Genomic DNA, 26,106 nt, shown 5'->3' with positions numbered 1-26,106 from the left:
ACTGTCAGACAAAGCACGCTTGAGTATGATTTCAAAAAAAATTTTTCTCTGCATTCTCTTGTCAAAAACACAAACTATGGAACAGTATATTTTCTGCATCTCTCCTCTCTATCTGCCAGAAAACTTGTGGGCAGATTCCATTTACCCACTGTGATAATATACATAGTTTAGGGACTTAGTATCCCCAACTGATTCTTTTCATCAATTGAGTGTAACCTGGATCACTATACCCCTGAAATTATACAGGGTGTCCCCAAAATGTATGCACATTTTAACAGCTGATAGCTCAATTTTGAAAATGAAATGTATTTTAATAAACACTGTCTTTATAATTATTCAAATATTGGGGGACACCCTATATAGAGGTGTGTGTGTGTGTGTGTGTGTGTGTGTGTGTGTGTGATGAGGATGCACACATACTTGCATGCATATATCATTTTTCTGAAGAGGGAGATTTAGCTTTAGTTAAAAAGCACAGTACTCCTATGGTATCACGCCCATTTTAAAGATGAGGACACTGGGACACAGAAAGGACAAGTAACCTGCTCAAGCTTACGCAGCTGGTAAATGGAGGTTTTCTATCTTACCAGCCTTCCTCACTGTTAGTCCATTCAGAATCTTTCGCAGTATTTTGCAAATAAGGTTCCAAATAGCACTCAGAGTGGATAATATACGTTGACTCAAAAAAATGCATGAAATTTGTCCAAGTCCCCTGGAAGCTAAGTGGGGGTTATCGGTGTTATTCTCGGTGCGTGTGCTGAGCCAGTGCAGGTATTAATTCTGCTCTGCAGACCAGGAAGCGATTACAGGGCAGGGCGTGGGTTTGAGCCAACTCTATTGGACTCCAGAGCCAGCTCCTAAGTCCTGCCTCCTAGAATTAAGAAAAGGGAAATTTAAGGAGAAAACAAAAAGCAATTTTGCAAACCAGTCTTTAAAAAAGTATCCCTCCACTTGGCCAGGGGGAAAGAGGGAGGTGGTAACATAGACTATGGTAAGGTTGCCTGAGCAGGTGAAAGTGGCAGCAGGGATGTAAAGTGTACACCTATGCACCTTGGACATCATTCTTTCACTTCTTAGCTACAGAGTGATAGGGACCTGTAACAACAGATTACTCCAATAGCTTAATTCTGGAACCTCTTTCAAGGTCTTTGTTAGCACTGAGATCTCGATGAGGGGAACTAAGTTTAACCTAGTTCATATCACACCCCATGTAAAAGAACATTGAATATAACTGCTCATTAATTCAAGAAGTCACAATTGAGGAACAAGGGGCTAACTTACTTCTCCCTGCCAACCATCTAGTATCCTCCTCTTAAAGACCGAAGCTGTTAGAAACAGAGATACTAGGAGGTCTTCAGACTTGCTCACTGTTTTCAGCCTTGAGTAACACTTCATTTAAGCCTTGGAGTAATAGGGGCTGAGCCCCAGTGGTCTGCAGGCAGTGCACTTCCATTGCAATTATAGTTAAGACCACCTGTAAAGTTCATGAATCATCATTCAGAAACATTTGTCCGGAGGTCCATATAAGAACGGATGGTGGTCGACAATGTCAGAAGCAAAACAAACAAACAAACAAACAAACAAACAAACACACATCAGAAGAAAAAAAAAAACCCCACACAAAACAACAACCCAAACTATATTTATGCTTCCCTGAGATATCTTTAAAGTACAGCATAGTTCCAGCATGCACAGATCACTTACTCAAGTTTAAATATACGTAAACACATACACGTACACTTGTGTACACATGCCACACGCACACACATAGACATGCACCTATGTACATGTGACAATACATCTCTTAGTTGACTCAGTGGCCCTTTTACTTTCAAACCAGATATTTCTCCTCTTCCACCCTGAGGAAAGGGAAGCCACCGCCAAAAGACAAAGAGAAACAGAAGTAGTTAATATTTGGCTTTTGTGTTTCTAAGAGCCCAGGCCTTGGCGACTTAAAAGATTTTCAAGGGTAATTTTGAGTCTGCGCAGTTTTTATTTCATGTGCTGACTTTACAACCTACCCTGAGAAAGGCACCTCTGTCCATAGCCTTCTCTTTAAGCCGAGACTTTTATCCTGATCAGAAAGCCGATTTCCAAGGCCACTCAGCAGGACCTAACCCAGAGCATTGGTCTGAAACAGGTACAACGGATTGGAATCAGAGGAGCCCGCCGGAGGTGGCCAAGTTCAGCTCTCTACCTCCAAGCGGGTCAGGTTCACAGGGGTGCAAACACCATTTTTCACTGTGTTTGTGGCAGGAAGCACCCCAGGCTCCCATTCACCAATTACCATGACACCATTTCGAAGAGAATGCCAGGAGACCAAAAGACGGGGGGAAAGCCATTGTCATAACTCTTCTCAGGAACACCAGGTTTCACAATTTATCCTTAACTGCTGACACTTGAAAAGTCACACATTTTGGTAAAATGAATCAAGCTGTAATGTTTCTTTTATGAGATCCCCTTGCAGGAAAGGGAGGTCCGGCACCTGGCGGAGGCCGCTCTCAGTTATCCATCACGGTAAAGGCAGCTGTCCTAGCCGGCTTCTCAGAGGTCACGCGATCGAACCAACAGCTCTTACAACTATATTATTGCTTACGGAACAGTAATTGAGGCACCAGATAAAAATTCCCTGGTCTAATAGGCAGCGAACAATTTTCACTCAATAAAATTATAAGCCAAATCATTCATTTCATAACACTCTGGCTAATTTATTTGTTGACCTTTTAATATCCATAGCTCTTCAGTGGTATTAACTGCAACTCAGACAAAATCTCTTGTTCATTTCGCTTTCATTGATTTTTTTTTTTCTTTTCCATTGAGGCAATAACAGCTGCTTTGAAAACAGGCGTTTTCTTTCCACTGTAAAAGTCAGTCATGTAAGTTAGCATGTCTTACATTGACAGAGCTGCATTAGCTTACAAGCTACTTTAATTTCATGTGGTCCCGAACTCTTCAGTACCACGTCTAACAAAGGCACCGCCTCCAGCCAGATGATCCATAATAAACTGTTTGAGAGGTAAGAGGGCCCTCATCCACCCTGAATATAAAATCAACTTGAAGGTGAAAGGAGGTTGAGAAGTGACCACTGCATTTACTTTAGACTAGACCAGCATGCTTTCCATGCCTCTTGTATCAATAGCCATAGACCCCTTCTGAACATGTAATTCCTTTGTTCTGGAAATTTCTGCAGATTTTGAGTAAGGTTTGGATTTTATTTTTCTTTCAATACGATGGGCAACGAGTGTGCTTGGGAATATTCTGTAAGTTTTAGCTAACGTTTCTTATATAATAAAATACGCTGAAGTCTTTACAATGCAGGACAGTAAAATATAATTGTTACACATTTGGCATTTTATGCCTCTCTAGGAATAACCACTTGCTACCTACGCCTCATCTATGCTCCTCCTTTCCATTTCAATTTACTCTGAAGTGGTCCTTAGCTGTAATGAGAATGCCCCTTTCAACAGAAACATGTTTAATTATACCCACGCGAAGTGTAAGTGACTCTTCTCAGGCACAGGGCTTCTGAGCGAAGAGTTTACAGCGTGACAGTAAAGGTTTCTAATGATCTCTGCGGTAAGCTCCACTTCCAGTTCATATTACCAGAAAAATGAAAAATTTGAGGAATGTCTCAGAGGATCAGAAACTAAACAGTGCTCAAGTATTATTTTGGTTTGTTTCACTCTGTCCCTCACTGCCCTCATTAGATGATTTTTAAGAATGCAAAGTCTACCATGGTGGAATTTTCCATTTGGCTGAATCAACACAAAGGAAGTTGGGACATAAAACCACCCTCCACAGAAATACCTCTCAGCACAACTAGTATTTGTTGCCGTGTGCGTCCAGCGCTGTGGGGAATGGGCAATTCCCATCGATTTTTGGCTTTCGGGATTTCCAATCTGTAGTGTCACCCAGACTTCCAGGAGCAGGCAGGGAAGGAGCTGGAACTTAAGGGCAAGTGAGCTGAATGTACTGCTCACAACTGGACCCTCCAGTCAACTCTGGAGTGAGGAGGCACAGGAAATCACTGCTGGTTTCACTGATAGATGCGTATCGCCTTTAAATCAGGAGTGATTTTTGCCACTTCACTTCATTTTTATGCTGCTGGTATCTGTGCCCACCATGTCTGACTCCCCTGCGAAGGCAAAGCAGGTGGTTGATAAGTGGGTGTCAGGAAACCGTGCCGTGTCGGGGAGGTATTGTGCTGCTTTCTCTGGAATCACCCACGTCCCCTTGCCTTTGATGCTTGTAGTTTAGCTTCTGTTTTCCTCTACATCCTGCAAAACACCGTTTCCCACTCTAGGGGGCAGAAAGCCAAGCACAGATTGTCCTCCCGGGTTATGGAAGCTCCCCTGGACCTTATTTTATGAGGGAGTTCCCAGAGTCTCCAAATCTGATTCTGAAACTTGAAATGCATATTGTGTTGGAAAATGGGTGTCCATCTGGCTTTGTGAGTTGGCTTCTATGTGCTGTGAATGAGAGGTCATTCAGACCATCTCCCCTGCTTACCTGAGTTCGAATTACTCAGAACAGTGAATTGGGTCTATAAATGGGTCACTATTAGAGAATTAGCCAATATTTCCCTTCTCCCTAGAAGGCTAGGTGTAGGCAGTGAATATGAGCTTATCAGCCACACACTTGTCCATGGAGGGTAAATAATCATCAAAGATTTTACTCTCAGGAAACAGAAGGAAGGATGAGTTGACCATGTCTGCATATCAGACATGCTACGCCTGCTTCCCAAGAGTGCAAATTCCCAAGTATTTCTAAGGCCCTAAGAGGACAGTTAATAAAAGGCTAATGTTCATCAAGACCAAACTCATGTTGTTAGGCGCCTATAACTTGAGATAATGTCTGTACCCAACATGATTCATTACATTAATCATAAAATGTAAGCGCAAGCCAGCAGGAGACATAGAGTAAATCCAAACAAAGAAGGGACATAAAAAAAAATCCCCGCAGTGATCAAGACTTAACTTTTGGGAATTTATATATGAGATTGAAAAGTCTGGAGCCCAGTGGAGCACCAAATTTCAGTCTCCTGCTTTTATAAACCATGCCAAATATGCGACATTGCCATTTCATCACGTATATTAAGCATGCCCTTTTAAAAATCAGTAACTATCTTAGAATAAACTCTTCAACAAGAATTTCTCAGGGCCCCTGATTTGGTAAACATTGTGCTAGAGGCTGAGAGAAAGAGACTGAGACACATCACTGGCCGTAAAGAACCTACAGCCTAGTGTGGAGAGCGAACATTCCCACACCTAAGAGTAGAGCAGAATGGCCCTTGTAGCAGAATGATGCTTGTGCTGCTGTGCTGGGTGGTAGTCAGCACTATTTTTCAGAAGAGCGAGAAAGATTAGGAGCTGGGGTACAGTGAATGTGGGATGTATTCTGAGAGAATCATGTAATTCTCAAAAGCTCAGGCTCTGATATCTAACAGGCCTGGGCGTGAATCCCTGCTCATTCCTTTATCAGTTGTGTGAACTCAGGGAAAGCTAGCTGACCTCTCTGAGGCTCAGTTTCTTTATCTGTGAAATGGTCATATGGACAATACCTTAACAGGCTGTCTGAATGAGTCAGTGTCCCACTTTCAGTAAACCATCGTTATTTTTGCTATTGTTATACCACCACCACCACCATCACCATGCAGTGGTTCTCAACCTTCTGGCCCTTTAAATACAGTTCCTCATGTTGTGACCCAACCATAAAATTATTTTCGGTGCTACTTCATAACTGTCATGTTGCTACTGTGATGAATCATAATGTAAATATCTGATATGCAGGATGGTCTTAGGCGACCCCTGTGAAAGGGTCGTCCGACCGCCAAAGGGGTCGCGACCCACAGGTTGAGAACCGCTGCTTTAGAGGGCGGGAAGGAGTTTTCACAGCTTGAAGCCAGCATTTGACAGGAGAGACAGAAGGAGGGAAGGTGTGGAGAGAGGAAGGAGCCCCACATTTTACTTCCAGGCGAGGAAGACTAGCTAGACCAGAATAGTGAGCAGTTCTTTATATGTGCAGGGTGATAAGATTGGTTAGAGAGGGCAGGAGCAGATTGTTGGGGGGAATCTTTTGTAATCCCAGTAGAACCCTGTACCTTGATTCTGGGAAGACAGCATGCTCTGAAAGGTTCTGGAGAGCAAGTCATCATCAGTGTGTGACCACTGGGGCCACAGGAAGCTAGAAAAAATACTTGCTGATTGATTGGGTTGCAACGCAGGGAGCACAGCGGAACCTTCCCTCTGTATCGGTGCCCCACTCCGCATTGTTATGATAAGGGCTTCAGACCCAAGTAAAACCTGGAACAATTGCACTTGGGCTGTTTCTCGGGACTCCATTTGCCCTTCTGTCTTCTCAGTGTGTCTGCAAACTCGAAATAGATTTACTTTTATCCATTTTCTCTCTCTTCGGACCCCCATTCATATAATTATCAATTGACGGTCATGGCGAGATGGGTGCATCCAGGTTTTAATTGTGAGAGGGAATGGATGAGTGGAAAGTTGTTGTTTTCAAGAAGTAAACATTTTCTGTTTCTTTAATGGAGAAGAAATCCGAGGCCATGAAAAGAAGAAAATAGTCCAACTCGGGATGAATCTGAGCACAAGCATGAGCTCTGGAAGGAGACTCCCAAGCTTTCCAATATTTAGGATCTGGTATTTGTCTTCTTCATTCCCCCAAGGGGTATTTTTAAAAAATCCAAAGATAGGATTAATTATCCTGGAAGAATCTAATCTCCACCCTCATGTTTTAAACTGCAAGCGGGGAGACATTTTAAACATTATGAAAAGAAGAGGAAATCTCTCCTGACAAATAAATGCCTTGAAAAATTAGTTATTAGTACTAGTCAAGTGCTCTTTCTTCTCAGAAATATTAAAATTGCACATTAGAGCGTAAGGATCCTTATTCCATCCTCCCTCCTAATGCCACAAAACTAAGACTTGAGGAACAATTTCAGAGACAAAAGATGATATGAAACATCCAGCTCTTCCCTTTATAGGAAATTTCTCCCCCCTCCCCCACACCTCAGGCTCAATGATTTCCTAATGTGAAATTACAGATTTTTCCAATTACCATATAAAACTGCAAAAAAATTACACTTGTGACCACAGAAAAGATAGCATATACTATCAATTTGATTTTAAAAGGCATACATCTTTTATACTACCTGTCATTGTTATAATGCCTTTTACAAATTTAATCAATACATTTTAACATTCTATATACTTTAAGTGCAATATACAATAAATATTCAAGTTTCATCTTAAACGGGCTCTAGCCTTTAAATTGTTAAAACGGCAGTGCCCTTTCCATCTACTTACATAATGTCATAAAATATACATTTCAAGGTAAATGAAGTCAGCTACTTCAATTTAGTCCCTCAAACTGGTAGTAAATGAGAGGTTAACACTATGGTGCCAAACCCATTATTGAGTAAATTTAGCACCTTGGACAGCTCTGTAAAATCTTTATTGCTTTCCTGACCTGCTCGTCATGTTCTGTCGGTGTGTTCAGGGGCTCTCAGCCCTGATTGAAAGGCAATATATTAGATCCCAACACAAACACGCTTGGGGGCTAGTTCCCTGGGAGCGTAATGACATGGAGGTGAGAGCAATTTTCTGGTCACCGAAATCCAAGCACCTTGCAGGCCCGTGGCACTCACTCACAGAGGACCCGGACGTTTCCTTTCTCCTTCCCATTTGTGGAAATAACTAATAGAAGCTGAGTCACATGGGCAAGGCAGTACCAAGATGTGGGCTCTCCTGTGAACCCCACAGTGGATGCCGCAGTGGGGGACGTTTTGAAATGGGCGAGATATCATCTAAGGACATCGCTGAAGTGATAACCCAGGTTCACCCTCCTCGAGACGGCTGGTCTGAAGCTGTGTGGGGCCGGTGACCCACCCATAGCAGGGAGCCAGGTTGCAATGCGTGGCTCAGCTTCACGGATCAAAGAAGGAGTCAACCTTAGGAAACAAGATTCAGGCATTCCATTTTCAGAGGATTAATGGTGAGGAGAGCTCTAGGTATTGACAAGAAAAAAACATGTGGATTAAATCATTGAAAACCTTTATCACACAATATATATGAGATTAAAACATATAGCACACATGGGTAGTTGGCCTTTTTTTCAGGTTCACAAAAACTTCAAAGATCTTGGGGTTTATATTGACCGCCCTCCTCCCTGGTTCTGTGCAATTAACTAAATTAGGAAGCACCGCTCGAAATCCTCAACGACGACAGTGCTCACAAGTGTAGAAACTCCCCGTCTTATTGCTCTTGACAAACAGGAGACGTGTATTGTTTTTTTCTCAAAATGAAAAGAAAAAAAGACTTTCTCTGCCAACCCCAAAACACTGGCATAAATATGTATTTGAAGGAATAGGTGAACATAGACCCAGAGAAGTAAAATCTTAGTAAGTAAACTATCTGGGCCTTGTTTTGTTTTCATCTTCCCTGTGAGCCAGAGAAAGCCGCGAGGCTCCACAGAGAGAGCAGTGGAGCTGAATTTGATCTGCGGCTAGGGTTCAGCATGCCCATCGCGCGGTGAATTATTAACTGCTGTGGTCAGACAATACTGCAAACAAAAGGCTATAAATTAGCAGCTCGCTTGCATTAGAAACATAAAGGGATTATTTCAGATGTATTGATTCAAACCCCATTGATTCTATAATACTTCTCACTCCTGCTATGAAAAATAACTGGACTGTTTTTGTAAATGGGGTCTAGCAGCTTAAGGCAAGCATAAATGTTTATTAAGGAACTGAAAACCCCTCTCCCTCATTTTTGAATTTAGGGCATATATAATAGTAGTCCCTGCAGCATGACAACTATTTTATCTTATATTATGGAGAATTTAACATTGAGAAATGCTAATATGTATCTAAGAGCTTGTCATTGTTCTAGAATTTTTGAAGAGGCTATGGTGACGGCAAAATGAATGCAATTATGTCCCTATTTTCTGATCAGTATCTCCAGTGTGTGAAAATGGAGCGGTACTGCGTCTCCGTGCAGAAAATGATTGTGTAAAATAAAGTTAGACTTCTTTTTTAAACTTGTACCCACAGCAAGAAATTGTAAACATGCCTTTTTGCAAGTCACCTCATAGCCAAGCATGCCTTTAGTTTTGCTTCTCTGATAAGCCTCCATTCTACATGTATCACATTTTGCAGTATAAATGAATCTGCAAAAAATTAGGGCCAAATGAAGAGGGAAGGATTGCGTTTGGTTAGAACAACAACAACAAAAAAATACCACTACACACACTTTTGTGGAGTGCCGTATATTATTGGAAACAAGCACGCAAGCCAAATATGGAAGCCTACCTAAATGAAAAGATGGAGACATATTTTATTCAGTGGGGAGGGGAGCGAACAGCAGAGCATAGATCTCAGATGAGAATGAATGAACAAACAGGGAAGATACTAACAATCCTGGAATAGAGAAGAATCACTATGAAGGAGGCACTGCCAGTCGTGAGAACCCGTGCAGAGGGAGCTCCTGGGGGCAGGAGACCCCCTTGGTGAGAGCCTTCGACAAGCAGTGCGTGGCTGAGGAGTGTGGGTTGACTATGTCACCCCCTTATGTCGGGATTGTGCCACACAATGGAGATAAAGAAGTTTAATGCTACATGCTTCTAGTAGCTGAAGATTGATTGGAAATCCCTCGAAAATGACCTGTCTGATAAGGTCATGGTGCCTGGAATAAGCAATTAAGTGCAAAATAAACGCATCTTAGGGATTCATAACATGCACTGAATGACATCGATTGTAGTCATCCAGTAAATGACCTCGCAATTGTATTCGGCAATAAACACATGAGCGCTTTATCGTGCCTATGGCAGGCGCTCGAGTGATGTATTTTATCCTGCAGCACCAACGATGCTCACCTTTTGACTCGATTAAGTGTGTATGTGAACAGGGACAAATTGGTGATTTAGCACCATCCGGGGGTTCCCGGAGCTACTGCCTTCAGAGCAGTGCCTTAGCAGAGAGTGGCCAGGATAAGGACAACCTGCTTTCACTCAGAGGCCTGTGTCTGCTTCTCTCCCAACAGGAAGTCATACTCAAGAGGGCTGCGGACCTGGTGGAAGCGCTGTATGGGATGCCACACAACAACCAGGTGAGCAAATGGGGCCTCCAACCTATGTGGGCTCCGCATTCAATGTCAGGTCTCAGACTCCTTGGTGTAATGGAAACGTATGGAAACCATGAAAGTCCCTTGCACGAGTTCAGTGTTTAAGCCATTCAGACACATCACGTTGCAAAGCCATTCAATTCTTCTCTCTTCTTTTGTAAAATTTTTTATTGCCTTTTCTACTATGATCATTTTCCTTACCCGAAGAGGCATTCTGTTTAAAACGAAATCTTCTGTGGGAATGTACTTCATGATGGAGGGAGAGAGTTATGCTGCTTTATGTTATTCCTCAGGGTTTTCAAGCCAATTGAGGAGGGAAAAAAGGGTTTAATTTCTTCTCCTAAAAAGTATAACAAGATCTGAATATAACTGTCTTCCTCTGTTTCCTAGAGCACATCCTTGTATGAGGATGCTAGTATGAGTCAGACAAATGATTCACTCTTTTTGTGCCACCTGAGTCAATGTGCAGGGTACACAGTCCCACTAATACTCAGGGACCCAGAGAGTTATCTACAACCTGCCCTAAACTTCAGCAGGAGAGGGGGCTGCAGTGTGTGTGTGTGGTGTATAGCCTCGCGTTCCTGTGTGTTCCCAGGGCGCTGTCATAGACTGTGAGGTGTATGGAGGGAAGGCTTCGATAATGGGCTTCCCAAGTCAGACAGACAGGGCTCTGCAGCCCAACTCTGTCCTTAAATAGGTGAGTTCCCCCATTTGTGATATGGGGGTGATGACGAAGAGACTAAACCTGAAGGTTTGCAGGGACGGGTGCAGAAATTAATGCTATTATCCATGGGAAGCCCGGAGCATGGTCCACAGTGAGCCCCTGACTGTGGCGTCACTGGGGTGTGATGGGGTAGCTAATGGGGGTGCTCCTCTTTCATTCCAGGAGATTATTCTGAAGAGAGCGGCTGACATCGCAGAGGCCCTATACAGTGTCCCCCGCAACCACAGTCAGCTCCCAGCCCTCACTAACACTTCCGTCCACGCGGGCATGATGGGCGTGAATTCCTTCAGTGGACAACTGGCTGTGAATGTCTCCGAGGCCTCGCAGGCCACCAATCAGGGTCAGGAGCCTGCTCCTCTTCTTCTCTGTCCCCCTGTCCCTTCCAAACCTGAAGCTACAAACCAAAAGGGGAGATTCCTTGCCAGTGTGTATCAGGCACTATTGTGGCATTTTGTCAGGGAAGCTGGTAGAAGGGGCTGCCTGGAGCCACTGCTGCACCAGACTTCTCACCACCAACCAAGAGTGACAGACTGCAAAGAGGGTGGGAACTAAAGTTCTGAGGGGCCAAAGCACAGCGTTCGAAACCAGGGAATAGGAACCTGTTCACTTCAGGGTACATCTTGTAAATTGGGATTTATTTCTGCTCCAACATGATGATTTATGGGCCCTGCATTGCCACTTCTCAGGGCCCTGCTAAGTATTTATGATCTCCTAAGAAATGTGCCTTTGCTGGCTTCCCATTTTAATCAGAGCCGGCACCATCAGCCCCTCCCATGAATCACCAACCCCTTTCCTCCAGGGCACGGCATGGGGACAGCCATTCCCTGCCCCATCTTCCAGGACTGCCACCCACCTGGACGCCACCCTCACCCCTGGCTTTGTCCCCACCCCTCAGGTTTCACCCGCAACTCAAGCAGCGTCTCACCACATGGATACGTGCCGAGCACCACCCCCCAGCAGACCAACTATAACTCCGTCACCACGAGCATGAATGGATACGGCACAGCCGCCATGTCCAATTTGGGTGGCTCCCCGACCTTCCTCAACGGCTCGGCTGCCAACTCGCCCTATGCCAGTAAGTGCAGATGTGTGTCCTATGTCTTCTGCAGGGAATTCAGCATTGTGCTGTGTGGCCCACCGTGCAGCTCTCTGGGCCGTGCCCTGCCAGCCCCACATTGACCCAGGTGATGCTGGGGGCAGCACTGTTTCCATTAGACACATCTGCCTCCCCTTTCTCCCCCCAGAACCGCCCTAACCATCGGAACTTTGCTGCAACCCAAAGCAGCAGTATGCTATTATAGCGAGAACCCAAGCCTGGGATCAGATGGAGACGGGCCACTAGCTGGTGGCCCCGGGGAAGCTGATCTCCTCTCCAAGCCTCAGTTTTTTGGTCTGTAAAATGGAGGGGAACTAGCCTCCATCCCAGAGAGTTGTTGTGAGACTTTGATACAAGAATGAATGCCATCAGTTGTCCCTGGTGCCTGAGCCATGAGAGGCACATGCAGTGAATCTAAGTACTGATCATAATGATAATAGTGAGAGGGGCAGGTAATATAGCACAGTAACAATATAAACGCTCTTCCTTTAGGAATACGACTCCTTTGTTTCAAGTGCCTAAAAACAACACAACTTTATTACCTTGAGTTCTAGAGGTCAGAGGTCGACAATGGGTTGGCAGGACTGGGTTCCTTCTGGTGGCTCTGGGAGGACTCTGATTTCCTTTGTTGTTTTAATGGTTGGAATTTTTTCCCCCTTTGTGTTTGATATGCACTTAGAAAAAAACAACCACCAACAAATGAAAAAAAAAAACCCACTTTATTTTTTCCAAAAACCTGGCAAAGGAAACACACACAGACATAAGAAATGTTCTTGGCTCTTGTCTTAAAGAAGTATACCTTAGGATATTTTTCTGGTGCCACATTTAGATTGCACCTAAAAAACCTCAATGATATGTCTCTACATTCTCTTGGTCTCCCTCTGAGGATATTTATATAGACAGCCAAGTTCATCTTGGACGATGTGCGTGACTCTTGTTGTGTGAGATGTGGCCAAACTCTTAGGCATTTGTAGGAAGATAGGATGATAGAAGACGTATTGTTCAATGAAAGAATATTCATGGTTTTTTTTAAAAAAATGAGGTTTAGCTAAAAATACTGAACGTGGTGCTGTCTCTTATGGTGGAAATGTGGAGAGTGCTAATCCTTGGAAAGTTTCAAAGTTAGGGCCTTTTGTTTTCTGGGCTAAGTGTGTGCTAAGTATTTCTACTTTGTTTGGAATCATCAGCTTGTTGAACATTTAGAATTTCAATAACCCACGTACATTATGTCTGTCTGCTCGAGAGTCGACATTGAGGGCCAGTTCCACATAGATTTTGATTCATGGGAAGGTTGTTTCTCATAGGTCAGTTCCGTGTTCTCCCATCTATTCAATCAGAAAATGTCTCCATCATGACCTGAAAATTAAAAGGTGGCACTCTTAATTAAATCAATAAACTAATTGCTATATGGTAGCAATTCAATTTAAGGGCTTGGATTGCTCCGTCTTCTCAAGCCCGTGCAGACAGCGAGCGACTTCAGCCTGAGATTGCATCTGTCAGCCCGGGAAACTTCGAACACTTAATTTCCATTAATTGATTTCCTTAGTGCTCACAAATATAGTATTAAATTCTCAAATAAGCTCTCAGATGGGACGGTTTCATCTGCATAAATGCAAATAAAACAATAAACACCAAGCCCAGCAGATTCAAATTTTTGCTTCCATAAGACTTAATTATTCATAAACCACTCATGTTGAAAAATCCCTCGTAGGATAAAACAAAAAAGTAAAATAAGACATTCCACCGGTGAGCACACTTTCTGGTGTGCTGGCTGGTAACTAATAACGTTGTAACAAATGGAACTGCTTGACTATCTCTCACCCCTCTCTCTGCTCACACTCCCCACCCCTAAATACACATCACCATCTTATTTGCCAATGAGATTAATTGCCTTCCTCGGTGAACCAGCAGGATTTCAAGTCTAGGAATATTTAAAAACCAAACCTCCAGTGTAGGGGTTTTGCAATCTACATGGGTGTTATTATTGAGCGTATTTTCACATTTACAAATCCTAAGAGGTGTATAAAAATGCTGGCCTCATTAAAAGGAAAAGTACAGTTTAGGAAATGTTTGTGGAAACTCCGAGGATGGCGGCTCTGTGTTCTGCCGTATAAAGCACTCAGTGCCTTCGATTGTGTGCCACCGAGAACCCATTGCGAGAGGTCACTTCCCCCGCTGGCAACTGCTGCCTGTGACCAATTTGATTCCCACTTCCTTAACTTTCTCAAGTCAGTAGGCCAAGGGTAAGCCCACCTCCGCAGCCCCTGGGAGTCAGGTGGGCTCCTGGGAGGGGAGCCTTTTCTCCTGGCTCTCTTTTTCCTCTGCAGGATAGTGTGGTAGAAAGAGCACTGAGTTGGGGTGTGGTTCCTGGCTTCACCATTCCAGCTATGGCCCTTGGGCAAGTCACGCTGTTTTCTGAGTTTCAGCTGGCTCCATTGGCTCAGGTGTAAAAAGGATGGAATAGGCCCCAACTTAACTTGCTTGGCCAATGACATAAGCTGAAAAAGATGGGAAGATGTCTTCTGAATGATAAAGCAATATATAATGTTCATGGCATAATATGAGAAATAACACAGTAGAAGGAAGTACCTAGAATTGAATTAAGTGCCTGGGAATCACTGGACAGCATTCATACTTTTCCCAGGAGAGGACGGAGCCAGAAGGGAAATGGATGGAAATACTAGTCTTGAGTGTAGAGGACTCAGAGGGTGCAACATCTCTGTCTCCTAAAGGTAATCAAGAGATGATTAGCGACCAGCAAAAGATGAGAGGACCGTTGTTGGTAGACAAGATGTGTCTCCCAAACTCTTTCGTATTCCCAAGCAGCTAGGTGTTCTCTCTCTGAATTGCCCACGTCAGTTCTCCCATCATTGATAATCCACATCCCCACTCCTACCACACTGGGAGTATTTACATAAGACTCCTCCTATCATACTGCTTGTTAATTCACAAACATTTACCTTCCACTTCACGGGGGATAGAGGGGATTTGGAATGTTGACTTGTAATTCTGCATGAGCTACAGAGGTTGCACATGACAGTCTACTTGTCCACCTTGCCTCCTATCCATCTATCTCTGTGTTGTGGAGCATCAGGGTACGATCATATTCTTAAGGAACCCATACCATCATGGGGAGAAAAGGAACCCGCACATACACACCTCCCGCTGTCAGTGCCTGTGGAATCCTGGTGTTGGCTTCAGTCACCCTTCCTTCTCACACCCTCTCATTCCAGCAGTGACCATGTACTCTCAGGCTGGCCTCCTTCTACCTCATATCCCCAACCCCTTTGCTGGAACCTCAGGTTAGGCTCCACCAGGAATGCTTTCCCTGACACCTCCTCTGTGAAGCCTTCTCTGTTTTCCCTTTCCTAGCTCTACAGAGTTGGCCAGGCTCACTTTTGTTGCTATTTTGTGCTACCCTAACCCTCGTAAGAGCACGTTGTTCCCTGGCCTGGGGCACCCAGTGCCTAGCATGCGCCTGGCACATAGTAGACCCACAGTAAACACAAAGAAGATCACCACCAACAGAAGGTAGCACGTGCCAAGTACCTGTACCAATGATGAAAGCAGACCAGCTCCTGCGCCTTCAGGGAAGGCTCATGCTGGAGGGGCAGTCTGAGCCACCTTGTGTTGGGATGCCAGGAGAGCTGCTAATCTCTGCTTTCCCATTGCCTCTCCCAGTCGTGCCATCCAGCCCCACCATGGCCTCTTCCACAAGCCTCCCCTCCAACTGCAGCAGCTCCTCCGGCATCTTCTCCTTCTCACCAGCCAACATGGTCTCAGCCGTGAAACAGAAGAGTGCTTTCGCACCAGTCGTCAGACCCCAGACCTCCCCGCCTCCCACCTGCACCAGCACCAATGGGAACAGCCTGCAAGGTAAGCCCCAGGCCCCACTGGGCCAACCAGAGGCCGTGACTCCACACTCCCAGGCCTGAAGCAGATGTGTCTGTGCTGCAGAGGAGATCAGCTTCTCTCTGCCCTCATCTCATCTGTTCATTTGTGTTCACTCTCCTTGGCCCTGGCCCAGCCCTCCTCTGCTGGACTTGCCTGAGCAGCCCTCTTTCCAACTCCAGGAATTCTGCTCAGGCCCTGGATTTGCTTGAGAATACTGTTTCCGTTTACTAATGCCACCGTTTTTCTTTCTCCTCTTTCACTCCCTGTGGTCGCCATAATCAGACCAGTCTTTTGTGGACTCTAGCAAGTTCTCCACTGCAGGGTCTCTCCCGGGACTGGCCTTCTCCTAAAGTAGGTCACTCAACATTCCCTTCCTGTTGGCTGTGGCAGAGTGAGCGTGTGTGGGGCTGATAACGGGGAGGGGGTGAGCCACAGCCTGATCAGAGCCCTGACATGAGAGCAGCATAGGACACAAGCTCAAGACTTACTACTGGCAACCCCAAACCCCAAAACACCACTGGAGTGTTCACTAAAATTGTTCAATCTCTTCCCTATCACGGAACATAGGAAACAGAGTCACCAAGAGTTAAAGTGACCTTTTTGTTCATTGAGAAAAATAACACCCACGTTTTTAAAACGAGTCCACCACTCCTTACATTTATCTAATGTGCTGGTTGCGTGGTATGGACCTGCACCACCTCATTCTTTTTCCCACAGCAGGGTTATGTGATAGGTACTCACAGTCAAAGTGCATGATCTCCAAAAGCTGGTTTGGCCGAAGCTGATTTCCAACTCAGGCTCAGAAATTCATCTCCTCTTTCCATCTCCCAGGCTCTGTACTCCTCGGGGGGGCTGGGGTGTAAAACAGATGTGTCCAGGGTTCCTAAGGCAGCTGGCAGAGAAATATCATCAATTAAATGATCTGCTACCATTTGTTCAGCACACAAGAGGCATGTGCTACCTGTGTGACTTTGAGCAAACTGGGCCTTAATATCCCCATCTCTACAATGGGGATAGTAATGACCTCATAGTGAGCATGCTTTGTCTTACTTGATCCCCACATCTTCCTGCTGTAATATGAGGACTATTATGGTCTCCATTATACAGATGGTAACACTGAAACATAAGGAGAGTAAATACCTGCTCACAGGCCTAGCTAGTAAACTGTGGGGTTGAATGTAAACCCAGCAGGGTCTGTGGCCCTAACCCCTGGCCTACACAGCTCCCTATGGTGCCTCCCTTCAGTGGCTGTCACACTCCTTTTCACTGATGGAGGGCAGTAGAGTTGTTTGGGACTTCTCAGCCCTGTTTCTTATGTATAAGTGCATGTATATTTATTTATATTCATATATACATGTACTCTGTGCTGGACACTTTACCTTGATGGAACCTTACGTTGATTCTGAAAACCCTATGAGGTCAGTACTATCCCCATTGTAGAGATGGGGAAATTAAGGCCCAGTTTGCTCAAGGTCACACAGGTAGTACTGAGCACCTTTCCATGCCATGCTGAGCAAGGCAGGAGAAAGAAGGGATGGAAAAATGGGGATTTGGCCCAGGTTTTAGAACTTCTGGATTCAGGGAACATCTGGTAGTATAGGGATGTGTGTAATGATGAAAGGACTTCAAGACAAGGACACATGCTAGGTTTGTGCATTTGCCCCCCACCCCTTTCCCCCGCCCCCGCCAGGGCGTGTTTCTAACCCATCTGCACAGACTCCAGAAGTACCAAGATTCCCCCCTACTTCTGGTTATCCACCACCTCTCTGTCCAAGATGCAGAGCGCGGAGGGTTTGAGGGTAACTCGGGAGTGCACTGCCCTTTCCTTCTGATTGAGCATGTGTCCAGGAGATTCCTGCCAATGGTTGTTTTTCTGACACTGTCATGGACCAAACGTCCCTACTTTTGGAGGGTGGCTGTGGGGGAGGTATGAGTAGAGAAATTAAAAGTCAATTCTGATGCCATCCTCCATCCTACCCCCTGCCTGCTCCATTCCCAACCAAGACACTCACCTGGCAGGGCCCCGGCACACAGTCCAGGAAGCTGCTGCGTGGGGCCTGGGTCTCCCCAAGCAAGGTGGCAGTCAGACTCTGGGCTCCCAGAACTAGAACCAAAGAATTCCTTCATCTTTCTGAATCCCACTTCTTCTGTAGAAAAGGACATGGTGGGTTGTAGAATTGCAGGTAAGAACCTCTGGCGTGTTAACATTCCTCCTCCTCCTTCTCATCGTTACAGTAACCCCTGCTTCCTTTGGACCCCCCTAGTTCAGGATTGTGATCATTAAGACAGGACAAGTGACACAGGAAGAGTTGGTTAAGCAAATTGACCATGTAAACAAGATTAGAGGTGACACACTTAGGCTGCTTAAGTATTTTAAAGGCCTATTACCTCCAACCACCACTCTGCTAATTGTACCTCATCCTGTTTTTTTTCTATAAAGCCAACTTCTTAAAGGTCTTATCCCCAGCATCCCTTCCTTAGCCTCTGCTAGTGACCGAAGCCCCGGCTATTCCCCGAGAAAGAAGCACAGCAGCCTCACATGATGGAGGTTATGATGGTCACAGCCACTCACATGGGAGAGCTTGATCCCAGCCTGGCTTCTGCATTATCTCAACCTCCCCACCACCCTTTGATATAGACTGTTTATTGTCCCCATTTTACAGATGCAGAAACCGAGACTTATAGCCAAGATAGCTCACTGAGTGTTACACAGCTGGCAAGTAGGCAGACCGACCATTGTGAATCCTTATGCTCTATGGCTAAACTATAGTCAAGCCTCTGGGTTAGGCCCATGTAGACTACACCGTCCTGACCTTAAAAAGTTCCCTGCATGAAGATCAGTGCAACAAACACCACAGGAATGAAGGCAGGTCTGTCTGGGGGGAGGCTGGGCACCATGCTGCAGAAGCTTAAAGGGAAAGGTTAGGGAGCGTGCCTACCAGCCTAGTGGAGAGGTTGCCTTTGAAATGGACCGTGGGTGAAGGGCAGGTAGATTCGAGCCAAGGGACATGGAGGAAGGGGCACTGAAGCAGAAGGATTAGGGAAACCTGAGCCAGAGAGTCATGTGCAGTCACCAGGAAGCCCCTCAGCACCCTGGTTCATGAAGCCAAGAAGCAGGGAGAAGGTTGACAAGGAAGTCCTTAACAGGAAGTCATTCGCTCCATTCTTTACATACATCTGACCACTCACAGTTTCTACTATGATTCCAGCTGGCTTTCTCTCCCAAGGAGGCAAGACCTTTGACAATTTACCGTACGTCTTAAGAAATTTTTTAGGACAAGGTGATTCTTAATCTCAGTCCTTCCAGAGCCTCACACGATGTTCTGCTAAAAACCAGTTTCCATGTTGTGGGGAAACACGTCTAGAAAATGGTCTTTACTGGACTGCTGTCTTGGAGATCCATAATGCACCTAAGTGCATGAAGGGCCCTGAGCCAAACAAACAAATGTTTCCTAAGCTTCTTTGCCCACAGAACCCTTTTCCGAATGTTAAAACTAGCGAACATCCTTAAAAAACTTGGGAAAATGCGGGGACATTTTCCCTTCTTCTCTAGAGAAAGCCATTGGTAAGTCCCAACGCTAGACTCCCCGGCGTGCCGCCCTCATAGGGCAGACTTGAGTCACCTAGCCTGCTCATTGTCCTGAGACATCCTCCCCTCCCCTTCTCCCAAAGCCACGGCCCCCGAGCAGGGTTCTCTGCAATCTCAGGCCTCAGAGGAAGGACTTCATTAATGGAGAGAGGGGCAGCCCAGAGAAGGCTGTCACCGCACCATTGCCCCCCCCCCCCCCCCCCCCCCCCGCCCAGTGTAGTGATTTTAAACCCTAACCAAGTCCCTGACAATCTGGGCAGCAAAAAGTTAAAAATGAAAGGCCGGCTGTGGCTGGTGTGCTCAGTGGTTAGAGCATCGACCCGCACACTGAAGGGTTGTGGGTTTGATTCTTGGTCAAGGACACGTACCTGGGTGGCAGGTTCACTCCCTGTCCCTAGTCTGGGCACGTCAGGAGGCAACCAGTCGATGTGTTTCTCTCTTCTCTCTCTCCCCCGTCCACTCTCTCTGAGGAGCAAAGGAAAAAATATTCTCAAGTGAGAAAAACAAAACATACATATAAGATATATAAAACAAAAGGCCAGAACACCCACATACTGAGATTTTTCTTCCGCTGCTTGGCTGAGACTTAGACCGGCCAGGCCCACCCGACTTGGGGTGCCATGCGGTCCAGTAGTGAACCCTGTGGAATTGTCTTTTTTTTTTTTGAGCACGTGTACAATTTGTGTAAGTCCTTCCTCACTCTATTCCTGGTTAGCTCCTAATTCTTACTCATACGGTGGTTCAAGGAAGCCCACACTCCAAAGTCCCCCAGCTCTGCAAAACTTTCTATTTTGTCTTGTTCTCACCAAACGTGAAAACTGTACTGGAAAAAAACACACCAAAAAGCACTGCCTTTCAAACCACTAGTCCTACGGGCTCCTGTCACTGGACATGGTCGCTCAGCTGCCGAGGAGGACGGCAGTGCCCTCAGTCTTGTGATACGTTTGGCCATGGGGCTTTCAGCGTGTCATGTCCTCATGGAAATCTTGGGTAAGTCAACATGCCAGTGGCATTTCTGGAACATTCCAAGCTTCAGACACCCAGCCCTCTCACCCACATTAGCAATTCTGAGGATTGCAGCACAGACATAGGAAAACGGCTCCTGGTAGCTCCAGTGCACCCCTGCAGTCTGCAGTGAAGTTTATGAAACAGCCTCTTTAGAGGTGTCTGAGCTCAGAGGCCACAAATGATGTTTTCCCAAATGTACCGAATGGTAAGGGTTCTGCGCTGGACGTTAGGAAGTCGCAGGAGAGATATAGCGAGCTGTAACGCTGATGGCGTATGCAGAATTCTGGGTGTAGGTACACATGGGACTTCTTCGGGAAAGAGGTCTGAGGGCCAGGGAAGTGTGGCAGACCAAAGCCACCCGCTGGATACCCTCAGATATGTTTGCTTGTTTGATTTTAATTATTTGCTAACCCTATGTAAACTGAGCTATTTAGTTTTTTTAAATCCACACCTTTACCTTGTCTTGAAATAGTTCAGCTCTGGTGGCTCAGAGCAGGCATTCCTGCACAGCGGCGTTTGGTGGGAGCCGAGTCCCTGGCCCCTCTAAAGAAGGTGTGCCCTGGGCGGAGTCACCTCAAGCCCTGCTCAGGGCACTTCCTCCCAGCCTGGGCTCTCGGGGTGCTGGAGTTGGCCATCCCTGCATTCCAGATTAAGAAGAGCTGTTAGCTATGGACTAGCACACCAGTTAGCCTTGCTTTATAATGCTTAACATGGCCCTGGTGGAGGTTTAATCTAATTATCCTAACACATCATGCCAGGAACCAAACCACTGCATGCATATATATATATATATATATATATATATATATATATATATATATATATATATATATATATATATTAGTTCTGCACATCCAAATTGGATTGTTTCAGGCCCCAACTGGTCAATGGTGGCTGAACCCATTGACCAAATTAGCAGGAAGCTTGCCAGTTGTTCACTCTGCCCCGCTACCTGGCTGTGCTGTGGGGAATATGCCCTTCAATGCCAGGCACACAGTAGATTTGGGGGGGAGGCAGGAGGAGACTTGCTTCTTTTTGCCACAGGCTCAGAAAGGTCTGCCTTTGCGAAGGGTGCCTGGACAGAAAGGTCCTCATGGAGGTGGGGGTGCTGAGCGGGCACTACATGGACACCCCTACCCCTCACCTTTGGAGCTACAAACATCTTGCATTCTCAAGTGAAGGCTTGGATTGAAATATGGAGCTCCCTGTTCCAGTCAAATCGAGGGCTCAGTGGACTCTTAGGGGGACTGCATTTCCAACCGATCCCAACTCTTTGGGGGTTTAAGTTGGTCTGCATTTGGCAAGAGGCACTTCCTGTTTCTAAGAAAAATGGCTTTTGAGGGCTTAAGAAAAAGGCTCCAGGAGCTTTTGGACTGCAAACTGGCTCTTGCAAAACAACATTTGGATGATTTACGTGTAAATGAATCAGAAACATGTGGATTAAATTTCCTTGTGAATACAGATGGGTTTAAAAATTAACGGAAAAAGTGTTTGGCAAAATACTTATTTCTTAATTGAATCTAAAATGTCAGGGGTGGGGGTGGGGAGGCACCGGGTGTGTGTGCCTTCCCTGCCTTCCCCCCAACAGGGCTCCCCTCCCTCTGTGTATCTACTGCAGAGCTTGTGTTAATTGGAGTTCAGTGTGTTTTTTAATGGCACATTCCTCTAGGCATGAGATTTGGGAAATGAAAAGGGTCACTTCCTAGATGCAGTCATCACTGACAAGAACATTAATTTAAATGTAGAATTGCCAATAAAAAAAAAAAAAGCAATGACTTTCTCTGCTTGACCGCACGCTAAGCCACCATTGAGAGGCAATGATGGCCACCCCTTGCTTCTAATGAAAAAATTGCTCTTATCTCCACATGTTTCAGAGCTGCCACCCTTACTAATTATGTTTCAGACACATCCCTGTATTTCTCACACCCATCATGTGAAGCGTGCTGGGTGGCAGGGTGACTATTTGATATCAGAGGAATCAGCCCAGAGAAGTTAAACTACTAACCCAAGATCACACAGCTCAGTCACACAGAAGGGATGGGTTAGAAAAAGTAGCAGCTAATCCCTGTGAGAGCTTGCCTAGGAGCTGAACCAGGGGCCAGGCACTTCCCATATGTAGTTTTACTTAAATCTTCAACAAGCTGGGCAGTATCACAGCCCTGGCAAACGACGAGCTGCATTTTCTAGCTGAGGACGAGAAGATACCTCAGGGGACCACACTCAGCAAGCAGGGAGCCCCGAGGTAGAAAGCCGGTCTATGGGATTCCCTGCTCTTCTAAACACTCCCTGTGGCCTCCTAACTGAATGCTGGGAGAGATTTTTGATGACCCTGACAGCCTTTCCTTTTCCCAGGATCTCACCCCAGCTTTCTAAGGCTACAGTTCTCTAGGGGCAGGTGCAGACCATTCTAGAAGCCTGGGTGAAGCGGTGGTATAGGAGACATTCTGGAGTTTCATGCATACCTGTTTCCTCCTCCTCCTCCTCCTCCTCCTCCTCCTCCTCCTCCTCCTCCATGCGGTCTCCCAGCTTCACTGGCCCATGGACAAGGCCCATGACAGCTGCCGCTGCCTCTCCAGCGTGAGGACAGCATGAAGGTGCTTGGGTTGCTGGCGCTGGCCTCAGTCTGGGAGCTAACAGAGCACAAAGACACCCATGGTGTTTTGTGGAAAGTGCTGGAAGTTGGGACGGACCAGGTTTTCATTCTAGATTCTGCAAGTGAAAGAGAGAGAAAAGAGTGACAAATCGAAAAACCTCACTGTTCTGCAAGGTTTGGGGCTCTGACTTCCCCAGCAGTATTCAAACGATGCCCCTTCCCAGCGATGTTTTAAAATGGAAATCAGACTTGGAGGGGTGTTTAGAGTCTTCTGTTCTGTTCAAGACACATACCCAGGCTGGCATAGTAGTTATCGTTCTTAATCAAGTACCTGTATATTCCATACAAAAACTCATTCCTGGGAAGAGAAGAGCACTTTTGTGGTGAATAGTCAACCAACATAGTGGTGTGGGGGTGGTTTTTGTTGTTGTTGTTGTTGTTGTTTTTCTGGGTGAGAAGTTTGGAGGCAAAACCACTGACTTTTGTCTTCTCTTTCCACAGCGATATCTGGCATGATTGTTCCTCCCATGTGAAAGAATTGCCTTGAAGAATTTTATTAATGAAGAGGTTGGATTCTGCTACAGAGAGTAATCTGATACAAGTCCCAGAGTGGAACTTTTAACTCAGGCCTTTTTCAGAGGAGTCACAATAACTGCAGATTTTTAAACAAACAATATCACCGACCTTGCAAATACTGAAGTTGGAAGGGATCTGTGAGTGCAGGGTGTTGGTTCAAGTTGTACCTCCCAGATGTTTGGGGGATATATTTATTCTGTGTTGATAAAAGCAAATCCTCTTTTTCTTTTCTTTCTTTCTTTCTTTTTTTTAAGCTTAACTCTGCAGTCATTGGTCTTTTATAAACCGTAAAGCTGTATACAAGGGACACTATAAATAAGACCCCATGTTTTAATTTATGATGTTTTTAAAGCCGTGTAAAGGGAGAATGAAGTGGTGATATTTACAAAAAAGTTAAAAAAAGAAAAAAAGAAAAAAGAAAATTAAAAAAAAGCTTGTATGGGACAGAATAGGAATGCCAGTTAGATTTTTTAGAAAACTAAGAGTCGGCTTTTGCGCCTTAAAGCATATCAAATGGTAGTTAGCTCAGACAGTGCATTTTCAGTATCTAACTTAACATGCCACCCCTTAGCAGTGCAAGCTTATTTCTCTCTTTCCGTATCGTTGTCTTAAGTAACTGTGTAAATAAATGCAGCCTGGAGTCAAAAAGTGACCGTCACGTGATCACACGTTTCCCTTCAACACAAAAATCCAGTGCCTCTAAGACAGATTGTTAAAAAAACTGCAGATTTAAACCTGAGATCATTCTCACTTTTAATTATGTCAACTTCGTCGGAAGCCGATGGCCTCTTGAGAGCTTGGTGGCACACGGACTGTGTGAGAACCTCCTTCGAATCTTTATGGAACAGGGTCCAGGCACAGAATTCCACATTATGCCTCCAGTTATCAAGCCAAAATATCCTCTTACACCCCCGCCACTTACAAGGTAAAAGTTTACTCATCCTAAAGGGGACTTCCCACCAGGCCTCCCAAAGCTGACAAGGGCAAGATGGCAGGCATTTCCCATGACAGGGCCTCTCCCAGTGGCCCTACCCACTGGTAACATAGTAGGTTAAAAGGATAGGTAAGTGCTTTGAAATTAAGAGGATGAGGACTCTAGGAGAAAGGAGAAGTAGGTGGAGACCTCCCAAACATCGCTTTCTGTTCTACGGCAATTTTTTGCTCTCATTATCTGGGAAGTGTTCTTAAAAATAAGAATTGATAGCAAAGATGCAGCGAAGCTATGAGGATGCATTTGCCTGATACTTTTTTTTTTTCTTTGCGGTTGTGTTTTTGTATGTAGTTATAAATACTGTAGATTTTTTTTGTGATTTTTTGCCAAAGTTGTTGTTCTATTTATACATTTTAATGTCTTAAGACAGTTTTTCAATATCACAAAAAGATTTTACCGCCTATTTTGCAAAGGAAAAAGAAGCTCACTACCTTTAGCTTGCACATACTTGCGAAGTTAATGAAGAGGCTTTCTGTTTCAAAGGGGATTTTGTAAAATATCCATATAAATAATGTATTTATCTTTGGAATTTGTACATTGCTTTCCCCTTCTTCCTTTTCCTCCCACGCCCAACTTATTTTATTGTGTATGTTTGCTATGTGAAAAAGTGCGTATTTGTTTGGTCACCTACAGTTGTATTAGCTGTTCCAATGTGATTTTTAAACATTTCATTTATAGTTATTTTTAGTATTGTTTTAAACCATGCTTCAATTTTTTTAAATTTCCACCCCAAAGCCATTGTCTATTTTTGTATTATTTGTAAGTTAAGAAGTTTTTTCCAATATATGGCAAAAAAAAAAGTAGCATATTATTCTTGTAGCATTTAGTGCTGTAGATTTTAAAAAAATGTATCCTTTGCTTTGGAAGCTTACAAAAACACACACCCCTAATGCTGTTTTACTCTATTAATATGCATGGAACCTCTCCCTCTGGAGTGACGCATTTTGTGCATTAAATTCGGGGGAGAAACTTCATAGAAATCAATGAACATTCTTTCTTAAGTCTGCTTGTATATTTCCTCTGTCTTTCACATAAATATAAACCAGCAGATTGGATGCCTTAACAATGCAAATCATATCCATTTCACTTGTACATTGTAAGTGTGCACCAGAACTGTCAGTCATCACTAACATTATAAGAAAAAAGAAAAAGAAAAAAAAAAGACAAAGAAATCGAAAAGCACAAAAGAACTGTTTTGTTACCTTAAGACAATGTAACTTTTTCTAGTAGAGCAAGAAATTTACAACAATGCTGCAACTGTGCATGCCCCCATATGGATTTTGCAATGGTTTTCACTAGACTATCAGAGTGCGATTTTTATGGGTTGGGGTGGGTGAGGGAGGGGAGTTGCGGGAGGGAAGGGAGGAGGGGAGGAAAGCTGATTTTTCATGGTGAGAAATAATAATGATGATTAATAATAATAATAAAACTGGAAAATGTAAGCAAGGTGGACGCATTGCTTCTCGGTACTCGGAAAGGCTATCTGAATTCGTGTGGTA

The 26,106-nt window shown here is 44.8% G+C and overlaps 1 protein-coding gene across 3 annotated transcripts in view; it reads left to right on the top strand.

Annotated features, from left to right (window-relative positions):
- The window catches only part of EBF1 (EBF transcription factor 1), a gene marked incomplete at its 5' end in the record, with an annotated part of 391,651 nt that extends 366,070 nt beyond the window's left edge, over window positions 1-25,581 (top strand). For all 3 annotated transcript variants that reach the window (XM_081090864.1, XM_081090863.1, XM_081090862.1), the window contains 5 exons: window positions 10,056-10,121; window positions 11,023-11,200; window positions 11,756-11,935; window positions 15,638-15,832; window positions 23,542-25,581. In XM_081090864.1, the coding sequence (XP_080946990.1) occupies window positions 10,056-10,121; window positions 11,023-11,200; window positions 11,756-11,935; window positions 15,638-15,832; window positions 23,542-23,573 (651 nt within the window). In that variant the 3' untranslated portion in view covers window positions 23,574-25,581. The remainder of the gene's footprint in view (window positions 1-10,055; window positions 10,122-11,022; window positions 11,201-11,755; window positions 11,936-15,637; window positions 15,833-23,541) is intronic.
- Between the last annotated feature and the right edge of the window lie 525 nt (window positions 25,582-26,106).

This window comes from Myotis nattereri (assembly GCF_964212035.1).
Source record: "Myotis nattereri genome assembly, chromosome: 5".
Classification (NCBI taxonomy): Eukaryota; Metazoa; Chordata; class Mammalia; order Chiroptera; family Vespertilionidae; genus Myotis; species Myotis nattereri.
The sequence above is the reverse complement of the archived record's forward strand: the minus strand, read 5'-3'. Positions and strand labels throughout refer to the sequence as shown.